The 18,016-nt window shown below is 37.3% G+C and overlaps 2 protein-coding genes across 2 annotated transcripts; both read left to right on the forward strand.

Moving 5' to 3' along the window:
- Nucleotides 1-10: 10 nt before the first annotated feature.
- Nucleotides 11-12,729, forward strand: LOC136241506 (ras GTPase-activating protein-binding protein 2-like). The gene is made up of 7 exons (XM_066032728.1): nt 11-283; nt 521-693; nt 1,679-1,972; nt 2,377-2,491; nt 3,059-3,196; nt 8,495-8,706; nt 12,011-12,729. The coding sequence occupies exons 2-7, from the start codon at nt 526-528 to the stop codon at nt 12,470-12,472; spliced, it is 1,389 nt and encodes a 462-aa protein (XP_065888800.1). The 5' UTR covers nt 11-283; nt 521-525; the 3' UTR covers nt 12,473-12,729.
- Nucleotides 12,730-14,778: 2,049 nt separating this feature from the next.
- LOC136241183 (thrombospondin-type laminin G domain and EAR repeat-containing protein-like) lies at nt 14,779-17,576 on the forward strand. The gene is made up of 5 exons (XM_066032360.1): nt 14,779-14,828; nt 14,989-15,351; nt 15,411-15,907; nt 16,016-16,226; nt 16,295-17,576. The coding sequence occupies exons 2-5, from the start codon at nt 15,270-15,272 to the stop codon at nt 17,431-17,433; spliced, it is 1,929 nt and encodes a 642-aa protein (XP_065888432.1). The 5' UTR covers nt 14,779-14,828; nt 14,989-15,269; the 3' UTR covers nt 17,434-17,576.
- The last annotated feature ends 440 nt before the right edge of the window (nt 17,577-18,016 follow it).

The raw sequence follows: 18,016 nt of genomic DNA on the forward strand, positions 1-18,016 counted from the left end.
TATCTAACTCAAATTAGTAGTAGGCTGGCACGTGTGATGTGTGCAAATGGCGGACACTGTATAGCTGGTGTCGCGTCTCTATGATGAAAATAGTCTTAAGTTGAATGAAATCAATTTAGTTAGGCAAATTAGATAACTTATTTTCTAGTATATTTTGTTCCGTAGGTAGAATCTTATTATATTCGCTATCATTTGTTTTGCCGTGTCTTCGTTTGCTCAATGTTCCTGGGAACCAGTTAATAAGTAGCGAGACGGGATTAAGTTAATATATACGTTATAACAGGTAAGCAATGGTTGAATATATTTGTAAAAGTTATTTAAATATCGCGTGTCACATGTTATTGCCTTAAGTGGGTTGTTGTTAGTGAAAGCTACCCGTGCTAACCCACCAATACTATTTCATCTTGTTAACATAAGGTTTAAAGATTGATAAAACTGTTTTCATGAAAGCACGTGTTGTTCGTCCGCGTGAAAGTATTAGAATACAGTGATGGATGTTTCTGTTTTTCCCGCTCTCCAGAGGCAATGGCGGGAAGCTATGATCCCCAGATTGTGGGGTCACATTTTGTCAAGCAGTACTACACCCAGCTTCACAAGGATCCAGTCCAGTTACACAGATTTTATCTAGACCAGTCTTCCTATGTTCATGGTAGTTCTGAGATAGGATCTGAAGAGCCTGTGGTTGGCCAGAAGGTAAATTTGTGGATGTACTATATACTCAACGTAGTGTGTGTGCATATTGTATGGAGTGTGTGTACATGTGATTCACCATGCATGCTTACTCGTATGTCAATGGTTGTTTAGTAAGTATATGGACTATTTATTTATATCACTGGGGAATGCTGTTGTAAGTTTTTAAATTTTAGCTACACCTTACAGAATTAATATTGTACTATATTCACTGCTTCATAACAGTTGTCCTTACTGGCGGTGATGCTAGAAAACTTTGCACAAGCATGCTAGAAAATGTTAGAATTGTAAAATTTCTTTGGTAGGTACATGGGTAGTTGACTGATTTGTGCTTCTGTGTAGTGAAACCTCTCTTAACAACTAATTGTCTTAATTAAGGAGTTAACAAAAAGGTCACTATAAAGTAGAAGACAAATATTTTTGGTCCCAACAGGTCTGAGTTTTATCACTGAAGTGAGAAAAGAGAAAACTTTGATAATAAAAGTTAGTGTCCTGTATATAGAGAGGCTCTACTATAATATAAGCATAATTCCTGGCAGCTATATACCATGAATTCTGTGGCTAACTAGGATAGGTGTACTTTAAGCCAAGCATTCAGGGAATACCCTTGGATTAGTGCTATGTCATTACATAGGGAAACTTAACTGTGTTGTTTTGAAATCTTTTAATTCCATTAGTGTAGTGCCTTAACATACTTGTTAACATCATTAAAGCTTTAATGTCAGATTATCAGTACTTCTTGATAGTAATGTGCAGTAGCACTGGTAATGGAAATGTTCCAGGTTTGTTGTTTCCTTGAGCAAGAAACTTGACTACATTGCTCCTGTCTATCCCAACTGTATAATGGGGACCTGGTGACTGGTGTTAGCTGGGGAAGCAGCCCACCCAGTTTTAACACCTGGTGTTAACTGGGGGAGTAAACTCCCAACTGTCCTTGTCTCACTTGGCAGTGTCTACTCTCATGTATTATGTATTTTTCTTGTTGCAGGCTATTCATGAGAAGATATTGTCTATCAATTTTAAGAGCGTACATGCTAAGATAAAGCAGGTGGACAGCCATGCCACACTTGGGGAGGGGATTGTCATTCAAGTTACGGGAGAGTTGTCAGTGAATGGCCAGCCAATGAGGGCATTCGTTCAGACGTTTGTGCTCGCTCCAGAGTCGCCTAAGAAGTATTATGTGCACAATGACATATTCCGTTACCAAGACGATGCTTATGATGTCACCAGTGAGAGTGAGAATAATGAGGGGTTGACTGAGAGGGAACAAGATGTTGTCCAGGTAACCAACCACCTTTAGCTATTTGCATATAAAATGATGTCTAGTAATTACCCATCTCAAGACTGTCCCAAACATTGCTAAGGTGTACATGACCTCGTTAATAAGACCACCTCGTATTGAAGCCATATTTATATTGTCCGATAGGTGGGTTTCCTCATTGTACAGGACTGTCCCTTTATTCTATCCTACTGATTGTGTTATGCAATATTTGATAACCATAGTAATTAGCTAATAGTGCAGTCACTAATATGCAGGGTGAGCTCTAGTCTGTTATTTTCGATTCTTAATATTTTTTTTTAATAATCTTTCTTTGTTGGCCAGTTTATTTCTATACAAGTGATCATTTTCCATCCATTATATAAAGGAGTGTACACTGTGTCATATTACTGGTGTTCCATGTGTAGCCACAGCCAAGTGATCTCTATCAGTCTGGTCAGTCCCCACAGCAGCAGATAAACGAAGTTGATGTCAGCTTGCAGAATGGTAACCGCCAGTCTTCAGTGGAGCAGTCCCCCTCAGGTGGGTAATTCCCTTAACCTTATATGGAGTTTAGTATCATACAATCATTTCATTTGGATTATGGCAGTGCTAAAAGTAGCAGTTGATCGCTGAGTCCAATTTCAGCATAATGCTGGCAAAAAAAAATCCGTTTTTGGTCAAATATATTGAACTGGAAGGGGGAAGGAATCTGGTAATGGACTTATGCCAGATCCTTGGCACTAAGAACAGATTGTAAAGAAATAGATTTGTCTATATTACCTCTGTACAGGGATACATCCACCACAAGTGTTTGCTTGTGGTTGTTTGATAAACATGAAGACTGTTGGGTAACAAATTGGCGACCGCCATCTTTAAAAAATAAAATAAAACAGCTTGGTTTTCTTGACAAATGTACACCATTATGATGAAGTATGAATACAGTAGAACTCAAGTATCCTGTCAAACTTTATCATCATTTTTTGGAGAAATAACACAATACTTTTGCGATGTCAAGAGTTATGTGTTGCAGTTGTCTTACTTTGGTTGTAAATTCTATTGTGTGTCTATGTATAAGCCATTGGGGGTTAACATGGTCATGTCATACAGGGAAGGAGCCATGGACACAGTACAATGACGTTACTGGACATGTTGACTCTGCTTCTTCAGAGACTAGTACCCCACTTGAGTTACTGCCTCCACGATCCAGTAATTCTCCGGATACTACGTACAAGACAAGTGAACCAGGTGCTTACTTAATGGTGTATGCTTATTGTTTAGGAGGTGCATATTGATACCAAGTACTCATAAGCGTTACAAGGTGACACTTATGGGCTCCTGTTGGCATAGATTCAACTGCTTACTGACTTATTCTAAGAGGTGCTTATTGGCACCAGGAGCCCATATGTGCTGCAAGGTGATGCTTATGGGCTTTTGTTTGGCATATTTAGTTATCAAGTTGTACAGTAGTACTATTTAGACTTCAGGGCTTTCCCCTACAAGATGGGTGCCATGCAAAATGCTCTCTCTAAAAACCATCATAGAACTATCATACATGATGAAAATCACAGAATAGTTTTAACATCAAATCCAGCATTAAAAACAAGAAATCAATAACAGATGGTCAGATAGTGAGTTTTTAACAGTTGTCAAAACCTAATTTTTGGTCTGCCTACCTGCCTGACCATAGTCGTAAGGCTAGAGGCCAAATAATAAAGTAGCAATGCACAGCCATTGTTTCATGCCACAATAACAAATTATGGGTGGCGACATACCCTTTCTGGTTCTCAGGTGTGTCTGCCTTCTGTACTTTGTCTTTCCTTTTATCCTCAATTACATGATCGTCATCTTTTGCAAGGAAAGCATATGAAAGCATTAATTTTTCATATTGACACTTTCCTATTGCCTAAATATTTATACTTTTTGATTTTGAGGTTTTGAACAAAGCAGCAAAAATTATCCGTGGAATATATGGGTTTGCTTGAAATGAAATCCACGAAAATTTTATCACCACCATTGATAATATGCGTCAACCTCAAAATTATTACCCCTCAAATAGTTTAGTTACACGGTAGCATAGTTAGATGCCACTAAACTATTCAAAGCATTTGTGACCGGATTTGTGAAAACCCGACACAATTATGCAAGCCTAAATTTCCAGTATAAAGCAAATACAATGGGTGAAATATTTGCACAATATTATAAAATTCTGTAAATTTTTGAATGTCTATTTCTAAGTGAAGTAACAATAATAAAAAAACTGAGCATCATCTTATTTGCCTACTCAAGAGGAGTTCGAAAATCTTTGTTTCGTTACAGTAGATCCAAGCACATGCCAGTTATGGGCATTTGTTTACGTCATGTCGAAGCGATCAATCTTTCTTCAAATGTTTTGCCTTTTTATGCAATGAAGAAAGGTGATTGAAGGACAAACTTACCCAGTAATCAATTCCCCTATTCATGGCAAACACATTGGTACCAATTTCGACTTTGTACGTCATTCTATTCATAAGGCTAGCTCAGCAGCAAGATCAGAATACTCTAATAAAGCAGTCACAGCCACACATGTATATCATAGATATACTATAACAAAATAAGTTACAATTAACAATTAAAAAGTTATTAATTTGAAGTGTGGTAAAAAAGGGAGTGAAACAAGGTGTATGAATGATGGTACTGTTGTTGTACAACAGGAAATATTGACGAATTTAAATTTGATGAAAAGCAATAAATCAGATCTATTTCTTTCATCAAGATTTTCTGTTGTATGGTAGTAGAAAAATCCCATGTTTCCACCACTTGTTCAATGTGAAAGTAGGGATTTTTCCCATTGCTACCATCATTCATATCTCTTCTGTCACTACATTTTATCACTGGACTACTTTTTTTAAAATTAATAATTTGAACCAAACTACTTGTGCATATTTATTAGTATATGCTTATATGATGACTAAATTGTTGTATTTGATGGCTTGTGGCAATATTGTTCTTGTACTACTCTCCTTGAAAGTCTTGTGACTGTTAAATGAATGTTTAAAATGGAAATTTTGACAGAAGAAAATGTTGACGAACCATTGCAACTTTTAGAATTTCTTGAGTACGTGTTTGGATTTACAATTTTGTGATTTTTCTTGTGTTAAAAGCTGACGAAGTATGTATTTGCCAAGTTTCCTTTCTTACTGAAATGACTTTTTGGTATAGTTGCTATTAGCAGGTGGTAGTAAAGTGGATAACGGGTGCCTTCACTGTTAGAAACCTTACAACCCAACTGTTGTGTAGTAATAACCCGCAAATATGTATTGGTTAGATTAGCTATGTGGGGTAGTGTTGATGGTGCTGTTAATCCTTGTTTGCGTGATCTACATGTAGAGGATACGTTATAACGACCCTTCAATATAAGCTCTTGTAGATAGAAAGTCCTCAGAGTCCTGTGTTGAATGTGCCATTGTTAAGTCTGTATTAATTAGCCAAAAATTTGAATGCCAGTTTTGGATAGATTGACAATTGTTGTCCTTAACAATCAACATGCTGCTGGTAGCCATATATACCTATAGCTTAGTGTGAGCACTGGAACACAAGAACTGTTAGAAAACTGCTGACTAAAAGGGGGATGATTTATCACCTAGCGTTTGTTCATATGCTTGACCTCTCTGAATAAGATATACCTTTAAAATCATTATAGCCTACTTACCACTTGGTTAAGTATAGGAAGCTCTATAATAGTTTGCATGTCGTGTATTATGCAAATTTTCTCTCCAGGGGCTCTTTTATACATAAATAAGAGAGACATCTCTCAACTTCAACTGTTGCCTATTCCTGGTACCTTTAGAAGTCAGCAGTGTAGTTTCAGTCATAAAAATGCCTTTAGAGCCCGTTAGGTGTTTGCTATGTGTTGTTTCGTTTAACGCCATTACCTGTTTGGGAGAGCACTCGTATCTCACACACTGACTTGTTTAATCATAAAACTTTTTTCTCACATGGACACATACACCTGCTGTATATACAGTCACCCCAGCTCAACATGTATGCACCATGTAGGTGTGTATCAGTTATACAAGCACATTCTCCTGAATCTTCTCCACTGTGTAGTGGAGTTGTGAATATGGAGCAGCATAAAACATGTCACTTAGGTATATATACAGTTACTTGTGTCTTTCATGATTACCTATCAAAACTCCGTCAGACAAACCTCTCAACCCTTAGTAATGTTACGTAATTTGTGTTTGGTAATGTAGCTGGTAACTCTATTACCATATAATGAGGCTTTTTTTCGAGTGGGTAAAATTTTGCAGATTGGCTTTTATCCGTGAAAATGTTCCCCCACAAATTTTGTGCTTCAATCAAAATAGCATCATTTTCAGATCATAAATGCATCATTCTACATAAGTAAAATTCAAGTTTGGATGTGGTGGCGATCCACAAACTATTTCCACCTCAAAAAACTCTCCCTAATGTTACAATGGTTTACCCACAAAGCTTGATTCAATGGTCCACTACAATGGTATATTTAATGGGCTAGTATGTGGTTGAATCTGTAAACAACTGGAGCTTGCTATGAAGCAGGAATAATGGTGTACTGCAAACAAATGATGAATTGTGGTATATGCTTTTGTTTACAGTCATGTGGAACAAATAACAACAGATAAAAGAGTTGAAAGTCTAAGATTTCCTGCATCAAATATCCCCCAGTAGATTTCCATTTCTACTTCACTATGTGGATAATACATTTGTAATGAACATCCTATGGATGGTATTAGCGGTTTCAACCCTTGTCAACTGTAGGTAGAACAACTTGTAAAGGTTATGACATGGCTGGAATCAGCTAACACAATGTTGGTGTATTCCTTGTATGGTAATAAACTGCCTCAGTGGTAATTAGTAAGGATAAGTTTTAGTAGTCGTTCCCATGGTTACTGGTTACTTTGATGCACGTAAATATATTTTTCAATGGGATAGTTTTATTGGATGATGTGTTGTTTTAGAGTTTATTATTATTTCTTTCTATAGGACTGTATACTTGAAGAATTCTTTATTACAGTGAAACCTCACTTAGTGGCCACCTCACTAATAGGGCCACATATTGTGGGTCCCAAAGGTGGCTCTATTAAAACATGGTTTCACTGTATTTTCTTTTGCACATCTTGTTTTATGAAATGTGTGTTGACCTTAATTGCTTCTAAATTAGCTGGTTGAACAGCCTTTCCTATCCCAAAACCATACTTTAACAGAAAGCTTACTTAATGGGCTACCTGGGAGAGTCTAAACAATCACCGTAACAGCTGCTCACTTGTTTTCAACCCACGAAAGAATGGTAGTTGGTTTTCCAATTTTTAATCACATTGTGAGACAGCCATTTATGTTGCTCACGTGAGGTTTGTATGATGTGATCGAATGATGAATCATTTGGTGTTTTTTTCCTAATGAATAGTAATAAGGACAATATGTTTGCATGCTTTTTCAAAAGTTAGGAAAGCTGTAAGTGTTTCACTTGTCATAAGTAAAAAGTAAGGAATTTTCATTACATGGCACTATACATACCTTTTTTTTTTTTCCAGTGATCAAAGATGTCTTAGCAACTTGTGTAATAGTCATCTGTCTGAACTGGCCATTATAAAAATCCCCAATTGAGTCGTTTGTATGTTGCCTAATATGACCACCTGCTTAATAGACCGTATTCCAAATGATGTCATACGAATTTTCTATTTGGAGGACTCTTATATTTTCGAGTGTTATCACCAATGGCGATCGAGATTTTGAAGATTGATATAGAGGCTAACAAACAAGATATCGAGGCAAAACTACCAGGTTTGGTTATTGCAGCAAAGAAACAATAGTATTTCTTCTAAACTTGAAAACCAGCTGAAAAATTCTAACATGGTGTTAGAGGATAGATTTTATACCCTTATAACTGTACCTAGCTCAATAGTGATTTTAATCTTTAAGCCCCATTGGAACTCTCACTTGAAATTGTTAGAATATCCCAAATAGCTGTGGCCATTTTATTTCGTGACGTCATTTAGAATACGGTCTATAAGGTCACCAATCAACAAAGGATCCTTTATGTGCTATGTGACTTGCCTAATGCAGAAAGGTCGGGAAAATTTTAATGCAAAGGTAGCCACCAGAATAAAACAGATTTCAGTGTACCAGAGCCAGCTTCCGTTGTAAGCATATCCATGGTCCGTGAAATTGCTGTGTAGGGTGTTTAACAGGTTGGTGTCAAGGAGAACAAATGTGATTTAGTGGTCCAATCATAAAATTCTTTTCCATCAGTGTTCAAGTGTGTTACCGTTACCCTTGACTCGAGGAGATCAGCTCTAGTGATTAACAGATATGTTTTTCTCTTGATGAAATCCTAGTCATTTGTGTGCAAATGTTCCTCACCTTATTAGGCTGGTCACTTTGTACATTAATGACACATTTGGAGATTTTTACAATACAAGTGACCTTATAATCTAGTTACTCATTCTAATTAAAGTACACTCAAAATGCACATGTGTATGCTGATATATACATGCTTATATACTGGGATGTGCTTATATTCAGACACAGGATTACAGTCGGAGGAGGGTAGATTAAGCACTCCAGTGGGGAGCACTAATCAGGATTATCCTACTAGTGAGGAAGAAAAGGCACAGCTGTCCTGGGCCAGTCGTATTAGTCAGGCTACCACAGCAACCATCACCAAGTCACAGCAGCCACCCGCCACCAGTCAGGTGATCCAGCAGCCGCTGGCCGCCTCTGTGCAACCTCAACCGGTAAAGTGCATCACATGATCTCTTGTATCACATGACTATGATGTCACACAAATTAAGTAATAGTCATGTAATATATCATTTGATGAAAAAGAAGGCTTTGTGATTGGAACCATGGTCAAGTATATTGATTATCAGTGTCCTGATTTCAGAGGTCTAAATGTAAACTTATACAAATGTTACCATGGAAAGAAAGTGTACCGATTATCAAGGTGTCCTTATTGTTGAAGTGTCCTGAGTTCAGTTTTCATTTATGTTCTAAATAAAGCACATTGTTTTAGTCTTGTGCGTTGGTGGTCTATCAGTTTAGCTGTACAGCTGCTCATAGCAATAATGTAGTAGAGAACACTACTAAACCATCCTACAGTGACAATGGCTCCTTTAGTGCCCACACATTGCGAGGCAGGCATGTGATTATCATGTTTTGTGTTGCCTCAGAGACAGTGATCTATTAAATTAATAAAAGATCTGTAGGATTTACATCCTTGCTAGTACCCATCAAAGTACTTGAATCTTAACTTGTGTATACTAGTACAAATGGGACCATATTAACAAAGTCACAATACTGGGATCTGAACTCTTATCCATGATATGTATCATTACAAATATATTATACTAGTGGTTAGTGGTTGTTGTGACATTAAAATGAACCCTCATGTGTCAACTTAACTAGTTGTGTCACGGGCCTGACCGACACACTTTTTTCATAGATTATAAATTTTATGAGTGGAAAATAACCAATAGTAATTGATTATCTCAGAATATGTACACTTTAAATTGTGCTTTTACAATGGTACCCATGTTGAGGTCACCAACAGTAATCCATTAGGTATTTGAAAGAACTTATGTTATCCATTGAGGTAGAAGTACTGCCCACAAGTGTATCCATAGAATAACTGTTGTCATTAAATATCATGTTTCATTTGTGGGGGAAACCAGAGGTCAAAATATAACCAAAGCATTTCATAGATTTTAATCTCCTCCACTTTATCATTCACCATCCCACAAAGTACCTGCAAGAGAAGCTACAGATTGTGAAACTTACTATTCTTCATTCAAGTGCAGTAAAGTCTATGAGGTTTTGGCAATTAAATTTAACATAGCAATTCCAACCACCTGCAAAGAGTAGCGACCGAAATGAATGGGTTTTTTTCACCATTGTAAATTCAGCTAGACGAATTTAGTGGTTGATAATTGAATATTGGTTAATGTACACAAAACTGTTGACACCTGACAAAGCTAACCTATGGAATGCTTTGATTACTGAAATTGTTTTAATTTAACTAGTTAAACAGGCTTGTCTAATCCTAAAACCATTTGTCAACAAATTGTTTATATAATGGGCTACCTGACCAGGGTTGAATGATCTGTGCAACAAGACAGCTGTTTACTCATAAATTTTTAACTATTAAATGGCGACCAATTTTATTCTTGGCATGAGGTTTGTGCAACATGATTTGCCTGCCTTTATTTCAAGCAGAAAGAACTAAACAATTTTGTGGACATACTTAACCCTTCGAATCCGGTAAGCATACATTTAGGCTTTGACGCATGCCTCTATACAAACTAAAAAACTTTGCAAGCATTGATGATAGAAAGATCCCACAGCCACTACATTACCCACCATGAACTCCACAATAAAATGGCACCAAGCATCGATGAAATTGGGTAAAACGCCTTTCATCATACCACTTATAAAACAGCCTTCTTCATCAAATGTCTGTCATGGCTGTGTACTGCTTCAGTAAACAAGGAATATCTTCGCCGTACTTTGTGCTATGGCTTTAAACTAAGTGCCATTAGAATCTTCGTGTGCTACAGAATCCAGTGGTATACAATAGATCACGTGATCTTGTAATGGACGCTTGTATCAGAGAAAGCGTCACCAAGTTCTGGCAAAGACGCCGTTGATTGCTTTGCATCAAAAGTACTCTTTATTGTTGTTTACCTGTTATTATAGTGTACGAAAGTAAGTTTCATTTCATGTCTAAGAATATCCTGTTGTACAGTAACAGAAACCTGATGTTCTGCCTAAAATACACACTTACACATTATTTTATGTTCAAAATGAATTCCAGATCTGAAGGGTTAAAAAAAAGATTTTCATGTAGAAAATTTGGTTTCAGTCTTGGTGGTTACATCACGATTGAATTAGCATTGATTGCTAAACTGTGTGGACAATAATTTGCAAGTCACAGTACTTTGTTTACAGCTGTGGATGAATGCTGCTACATGGCTTATGTATGTTTTAATTCATAACTAATGCCTCTCGTTGGTCTAGTAAGTACCAAAGCAAGTGTAGTAAAACGGGTTTTGCTTTAGGGAGAGAATTACAGCTGTACTTTAACAAATGCTTGTAGTGGTTGCTACACATTTTGCTTTTCTCCAGCTGGTACTGTTGTTAAGGAATAATTCAATTATCATAGTGATGAAATTTAACTTGGTAGAATTTCAATTGCCAAAACCAGTAAAGCTGTGTTTTCATTCCTCCTGGATTTGTAATGTTTGCTCTGCGTAACGTTTCTACTTTTCATATTAAAACTACTCCTAGCCATTTTTGCTTGTGTTGATAAAGTCTTGGCTAGCCTCTTGCTCAAAAGTTATTTGTGTTACCATATATAGCCGTACAGTTGTAGACTGTAGCAAGGATTTCCTAAAGTATCCCAGGCCAGCACCATGATGCTGTTGGCATCTGTAAGTGTATAGGAATAAAATGGCATTGTTTTGGGGCTTGATGTTACTGATGTATTTGACATAATTTCTGTCGTATTTGGTTGACACGATCGTAGATAGTCAAAGGTAGCAGAGCATATAAAGCAAGCTGCCTCTTTGTATATTGTAATACCTGCTCTTGGAGAATGTGAACACGTACAACTAACTTGGAAAATCCAGACGCTATTAGTTGGTTCTGAGGTGATCACATTATACAGGTTTCATGGCATCCCTTCGCTCAATGAGATTAGCATGTAATACTAGACGGTGACAGTTAACTAGTGTACTAATTCATCGTCTTAAAATGTCACAAATCGATTGAATGGCATTTTGCCTGTAGCAACAACGAAAGTAGCATATAAACAAACATCTGGAGTTAATTTGATGTTTTTCCAAGTCTTTTGTGTATCTTCTTACTATTAATGGAGTATTGTATTTATCAGATTAGTGAAATATTTCATGATAAAAAATGTACAAACTAACAGGGTGACATGTAAAAAAATTTATATCCATATTGTCTTCACACCAGATAGTTTTGCAAATGTAACAAGTTTGTGAGATGTGGTTATTTTATTTTTAAATTTTTGTTGTCTAGGTTACCAGTCAGCCACTGCCTCAAGAGACTCGCAAGAAGCCATTGTCAGAGAATGTGTCCAGTGGCAGTCGTGGTGGTGGTTTTGGAAACCAGGAATCCTCAAAGAGATACAGCAGTCGTTCCGTGCCAGATACTTACCAACTATTTGTGGGTGGTCTGCCTTCCAGCACAACTGAACAAGAATTGAGAAATGTTTTCGAGCAATATGGCCGTATTTTGGAGATCAGAAATAACCCCAACAATTTTGCATTCCTTGTGTTTGACAGCGAGAAACCTGTTAAGACAATATTAGCTAAGAAGGACAAGGAGCCACCTAAAATTCGAGGCAAACAACTGAACATTGAAAAGAAGAAACCAAGCGAAGCTGTGCGTGTGCGTCCTGGATTTCGCCGAGATGGGCCTCCAGGTTCCGGCCAAAGAGGTGGAGGATCACGTTCGGCCCCAAAGAATTCCAAACGCTAGTTGAAATTAAAGGAAAACTTTCCTTAAAATTGTAATTATTTGAAGTACACATTGATAAACTGCTAGGAGTGAATGTACCATCACACACACCAGTGTACACATACACACATTGTGTTGTATTGTATTGCAGTTCAGTGCCTAATAAATTTTTCGTCATGCTAAAAATTTTAATCACACAGTTTAATTTAATTTGTAATTGAACAACATACTCTTGAAGTTATAACACTATATTCTGATAAGTACTGATTTTCAATTGTCGTCAAGTAGGTTGGCAGTGAGTATAGTAGTTTTGTTGGTTAAAAGGTTGTGTGTTTCCATCACGGACATTGTGTTGGGTAACTGGGTGAACTGGTTAGGGCTGAGACTTAGCCAGTATTGAGATTGTTGAATAGCAAGGTCACCTTGTTATGGGTAATTGATGAATGGCTAATCTTACACAGTTGTGATAGCTATTTGTAATTGCCACATGTAAAGAACACAACATCTGGGATTGACATTGACTCGCAATGACTTAATAGCTAGTGATTGTGGCAACTTTGATTACTTCTTCGGCCATCTTAACTCTAGTACAGACCCTTAGCTACATACATGAGCAATAAAGAACACAAATAGAATACGAAATGCAGTAACCACTACACAGTACTGTGACTAAAACAATTAGCCAATACAAGTGCAGCCATTCCATTACATACTGTGATCATGTCTTGCACATACAAGGTTTAAGTTGTTTTAGTTAATTTATTTATGAACTATTATTGAAAGCATACTAGCCTGAGGTTACATGGTGACCATGTACTGAGACATCTACATAATGGTTGAGAGTAAAAAAAATACAGACAACATGACTACATTGGATTCCAACTAACTTCTATGGTTAGAATTCACATGATCAAAAGAGACCTGTCAAATTTATTAGACAAGAACTCCACAAGTAAAACATTACAAGGTAATCAGATTACTATTGATATGCAGTCATTGTAGCTACTGAGCAGTTTAATCACAAGCGTACACTTTATTACTACTTGATTGGATAACTTGATAGGCTTAAAATATTATTATTACGAGGAAGATTGACTAAGTAAACAACTACCAACATAATATTTGTATGGGAAACTATTTGCTTGAGGGGAAAGCATATGAAGAGAACCAGCTGTCAGTGATTAATGGATTCTTAGAAAAGCACTTACACTACTACTGGTATGCTTGGATGACTAGTGGACTAGAATAATGCCATTAGTGGTAAGATCATGTGCACCATGTCCATTTAATGCCCAAGTCCCTGTAATTATACATATTATGATTGGTGGCTCCATGGGATGTGTTGCTAGTGTAGCCGGCAGGTAAGAAAATTTGTAGCAGGTAAGAAAATTTGTAAGGGGCAGATTTTGTGCTTTTTCGTAAATCCTCTCTTAGGATTGATACCTTATGTAGCATTTTGTTGTATCCAAAAAGGTTGTTAACAAGATTTTAACAAGCCCAAGCCCCTAGTTCAAACAGCCCCTCAGGCTATAATAACAGGTGTTTTCTATTCTGAGAGGTACAGCTGCAGATCAGTTTCTATCATTAAATCTAGCTTCAGGTTTGATACCCAATGTAGGCTATACTGGGTTGTTAGCTAAGATTTTGACAAGCCCAAGTCCCTAGTCCAAACAGCAGATAAGCCCCCTCAGGCGTTACCCTACTGTTAATACACGTGTAACAAGTGTAGTATTCTTACATACTTCTCTTGTTGATGAGGTAACTTCACTTGTCATGTGTACATCACCACATCACCTCTGTACTCCGCATGCATGCGCTTCTTGATTCCATAGTATTGTGAAGTATCACTCACCTACAGCAGCCACAGACCATACTGGATTCTGTGGAGGAATGGGACAGTACAATTGTTAGTCTCACATCATCCTGTTGTAAATTTCAGTGCAGCACAGAGCAGATTATAAGTATCCCGATGAAAAATTAACAAAGCTATGGTATTTTGTTTGGACAGAGAACTTTTATGAAATTCATTCAGTACCTTAAAAGTGAAACTTGCCAACCACATCTGTTAAATGTGTAATTGTGAATAATGTTTACCAGCATTCTTGTGATGGTAGTTCACACTATACACTCTCCACAGCACACGATTATGTCTGATAAGGAACTGTTAGTAGGTTACTAAAATAACAACATCATGATATCTGATATCTCAGTTTTTATTGTGGTGGCTGTAAAATACCTGCTGCTAGCTTTTAAACCAAATTTCTTAAGTACTACCTCACTACTGAACAGAATGATCAGAGGAGAAAGAAGAATATGATTTATAGTTAGTGCAACAGTGTACACATGCAAACCTAAATGGAGTGATGATAGTTATAAGGTATGTGATGTGTATAGCATGGCACTGTTGGTTTGCAAAACGCTCACAATACCATTAAAAAGATACATCAGTAATGGTTCATGTTTAACAAAGATGTCCTCCATACTAAGTTGAAGACATTACACACATTGTTATGAATGACAATGGCTTTGTGTTATAGGGCCTATATAGTTTATCAACGTCAGGCCTAGCTGTAGCAATACACATGGGATGTGATGGAGAACTCAGCTAGTACAAGTCAATTGGCCTTAGATGTGAGGTGTATGACTTATCAGAATTCACAATCACTTATGTCACTGACACCTCAAAAAACAGGAAGTAGCAATGTCATCTTATGCTGCACTTATAAGAATTCAGTAGAAAGCTATAAAAAGGCAAACTGTGGCAACCAAGTCTATTACTCATCTGTTTAGCAAAGAAACAGTGGAGAGAATTTCAAAGATGTTGAAGTTTCTGTTGATGATTTTAGCTAGTTCACTGCTAACACAAGCAGTACCAGTTCCAGCTACTACTAACTGCAGTGGTAAGAGTGAGGTAGTGAAATAGCTGCAGATGTTATTAATGTGTTGTTTGCTATTGTAGATTATTCTCACAAACTGGTTGATATTGTCAGTCACATTGGGGAGAATGGGGAAATCAACTTAGACAAGAGCAGCAAAGTAAAGTTTCCTGCAAAAGAATTATTCCCATGTGGACTACCCAGTGAATTCACCATGTGCATCAGCTACAGTTCTAGTGGGAAGAACAGAAAGGACAGATGCTTGTTCTACCTTAATAACCCAGCCACAGACAGCCAAGCAGCTTTGGCTGTTTGCTTTGAGCCAGAAGAAAATAAAATGAAGGTGGAGTACAAGGATGGAAGTGAGAGCCCCTCTCAAAACTTGCGATTTGATGCTCCAGAGGAAATCTTTGAATTGTTTCAAACTCACAAGATTGTCGTCACAGTCACCCTCAACTCTGTTACTGTCACCATCGACTCTACCACTACACAAACTCTACCACTAACTCACAGCAACACATCTCCTGTTATCAACGAAGGAACATTTCACTTGGGAGGAATCACATCTCCAGTATTTGTGGTAAGAATATAATAGTAGCTACAATCAGAAATGTATGTAATCTTACAACTAGAGCTAGTGGTAAACAAAAAACATGTCCTCCACATTACCACTTCTGCACCCTCCTAGGGTATCATCAACCAGTTGGAGATTTCTCCCACCAGTCAATACCAGAGTTGTTGTGGAAAAGAGAATCTGGGGAGTGGTAGGCCACACTGTGACAACTCCACTGAGGGACTATTGTGGTACAACCACACTAACAACATCTTGTACAAGTGTGAGGAGAATGAGTGGACTAGAATAGGAGATGTCTACCAGGCTTTGTGTGATGATAATCAATGTAAGATAATTGTAAAGTAGTTATACTGTAGCATAGTGTATTATATTTTTTTCTTTATACGTACATAGGTTCTAAGAAGCTGAACTATTTGGAGCTCTCACAAGACCTTGATTCATTTATCAAATCTTCACATGTTAAACAGTTCGTGATTTATGGAGTTGGCTCTTTCTTAGCAGTGGCAATTTATCAGGATAATGACAGTGTTCCCACAAACTCACTCCTCTACATAAAAGGCAATAATGGCAAGTGGGTGTTCTACCAGTACTTTGAGACACACAATGCCCAAGCAATTGAATTCCTAATAGCCACACCATCTAATACTCCACTATTAGTTGTAGCTAACAAGGCTGGGACCACATCACCAGTGTACAAATGGGATTACACCTCTAAACAGTTCACTTTACACCAGAAGATTTCTACACCGAAGGCGAGAGATGTTGAATCCTTTGAGATCTCAGGAGTATCATACTTGGCAGTGGCCAACCATGCTAAAACTGTTGGTCTAGGCTTACAGTACAACATCAACAGTGTCATCTACAAATGGGATGGTAGTAACTTTGTGGAGTACCAGCAGATCCCTACTAAAGGAGCAATTGATTTTGAACATTTCAAGATCCAGCAATATGACCTGTTAGCAGTGGCTAATGTACTTGATGGATCAACGACCAGGGTGGACTCTACTATCTACTTCTTTGATTCTAACACTAAATTGTTCCGTACCTTGCAGAGTATTCCAACGATTGGAGCAACAGATTGGGAGCATTTTGAGGTCAACGGAGATCACTATTTGGTAGTTGCTAACACTGTAGCATACACAAGGAAAGCAACTGCCCCAACACAGTTATCAGGGATATTAAACCCTACGACTAGCAACGCACCAGTTCATTCCACAATTTACAAGCTGGACACTGCTCAAGTACAGTTTAAACTATACCAAGAGATTGAAACATTTAAAGCCAGTGACTGGGAGGCATTCAAAGTCGGCTGTAGTCATTATCTCATAGTTTCCAACTCTGGCCCAGACGACAATGATGAAATCACATCAGTGGTATATCAATATCAGGGATTAGAACAGTTTGTACCAGTACACTCCATTAAATTACATGGAGCAGCTTCCTGGGAACTATACAGCGATGGTGATGAACAATTCTTAGCTTGTGCTAGTAACTTGTCAGGAGAAACAAAAGTGATTAAACTAATGTCATAAATACATTGATAACACTGTTTTACATTAAGTAATTGCTTAATTTTAAATGATTAAAGTAATGTGTGTATATAATAGTATACTACAGCAGTCATCTAATGTACTGTACAATTAAATGTCTTCCTTTTTACATGAAATAATTTAAGTACTTTCAAATGAAACCTTGGAAATGTACTCTTTAGCTATTTTTAATTCAGTAGAGAATTGCCGCATGCTTGGCCTACTAACCAATAGGTGGTACTATGGATAGATCAAATTTTCACTGGGGGGGGGGTGAAATCTTTCAAATTACAATGATAACAAGATCAGTGGAACTCATGCACCCATACAAGATTACCATGGTGATTGTCAAAGTATTGTTTTATAATCTTAATGGATCACATTTCATCATAGGTTGTATGTGCATTGTGTACATCTCCTGTATCATGTGGTTTTGTATAAACGTAGCTGCTTGGTATGTTTGCTGCAGTAGTTTCAACTTGGAAAAGAAATGAAACTCTTTTTTAAAAATTATCATCATGTTGAGTCATATGAATTACATGCATCACAAGATAATGACAGTCTACTAGTTCTGGTGATTTGGAGA

Source organism: Dysidea avara, chromosome 12 (genome assembly GCF_963678975.1).
Source record: "Dysidea avara chromosome 12, odDysAvar1.4, whole genome shotgun sequence".
Classification (NCBI taxonomy): domain Eukaryota; kingdom Metazoa; phylum Porifera; class Demospongiae; order Dictyoceratida; family Dysideidae; genus Dysidea; species Dysidea avara.

Excerpts from the sequence above, each read along its gene's own strand:
- LOC136241506 (XM_066032728.1), top strand. The coding sequence starts at position 526 with ATGGCGGGAAGCTATGATCCCCAGATTGTGGGGTCACATTTTGTCAAG. Across the intron at positions 1,973-2,376 it reads GGGAACAAGATGTTGTCCAG|CCACAGCCAAGTGATCTCTA; the intron begins GTAACCAACCAC and ends TTCCATGTGTAG. Across the intron at positions 2,492-3,058 it reads AGTGGAGCAGTCCCCCTCAG|GGAAGGAGCCATGGACACAG; the intron begins GTGGGTAATTCC and ends CATGTCATACAG.
- LOC136241183 (XM_066032360.1), top strand. The coding sequence starts at position 15,270 with ATGTTGAAGTTTCTGTTGATGATTTTAGCTAGTTCACTGCTAACACAA. Across the intron at positions 15,352-15,410 it reads AGCTACTACTAACTGCAGTG|ATTATTCTCACAAACTGGTT; the intron begins GTAAGAGTGAGG and ends TTGCTATTGTAG. Across the intron at positions 15,908-16,015 it reads TCACATCTCCAGTATTTGTG|GGTATCATCAACCAGTTGGA; the intron begins GTAAGAATATAA and ends GCACCCTCCTAG.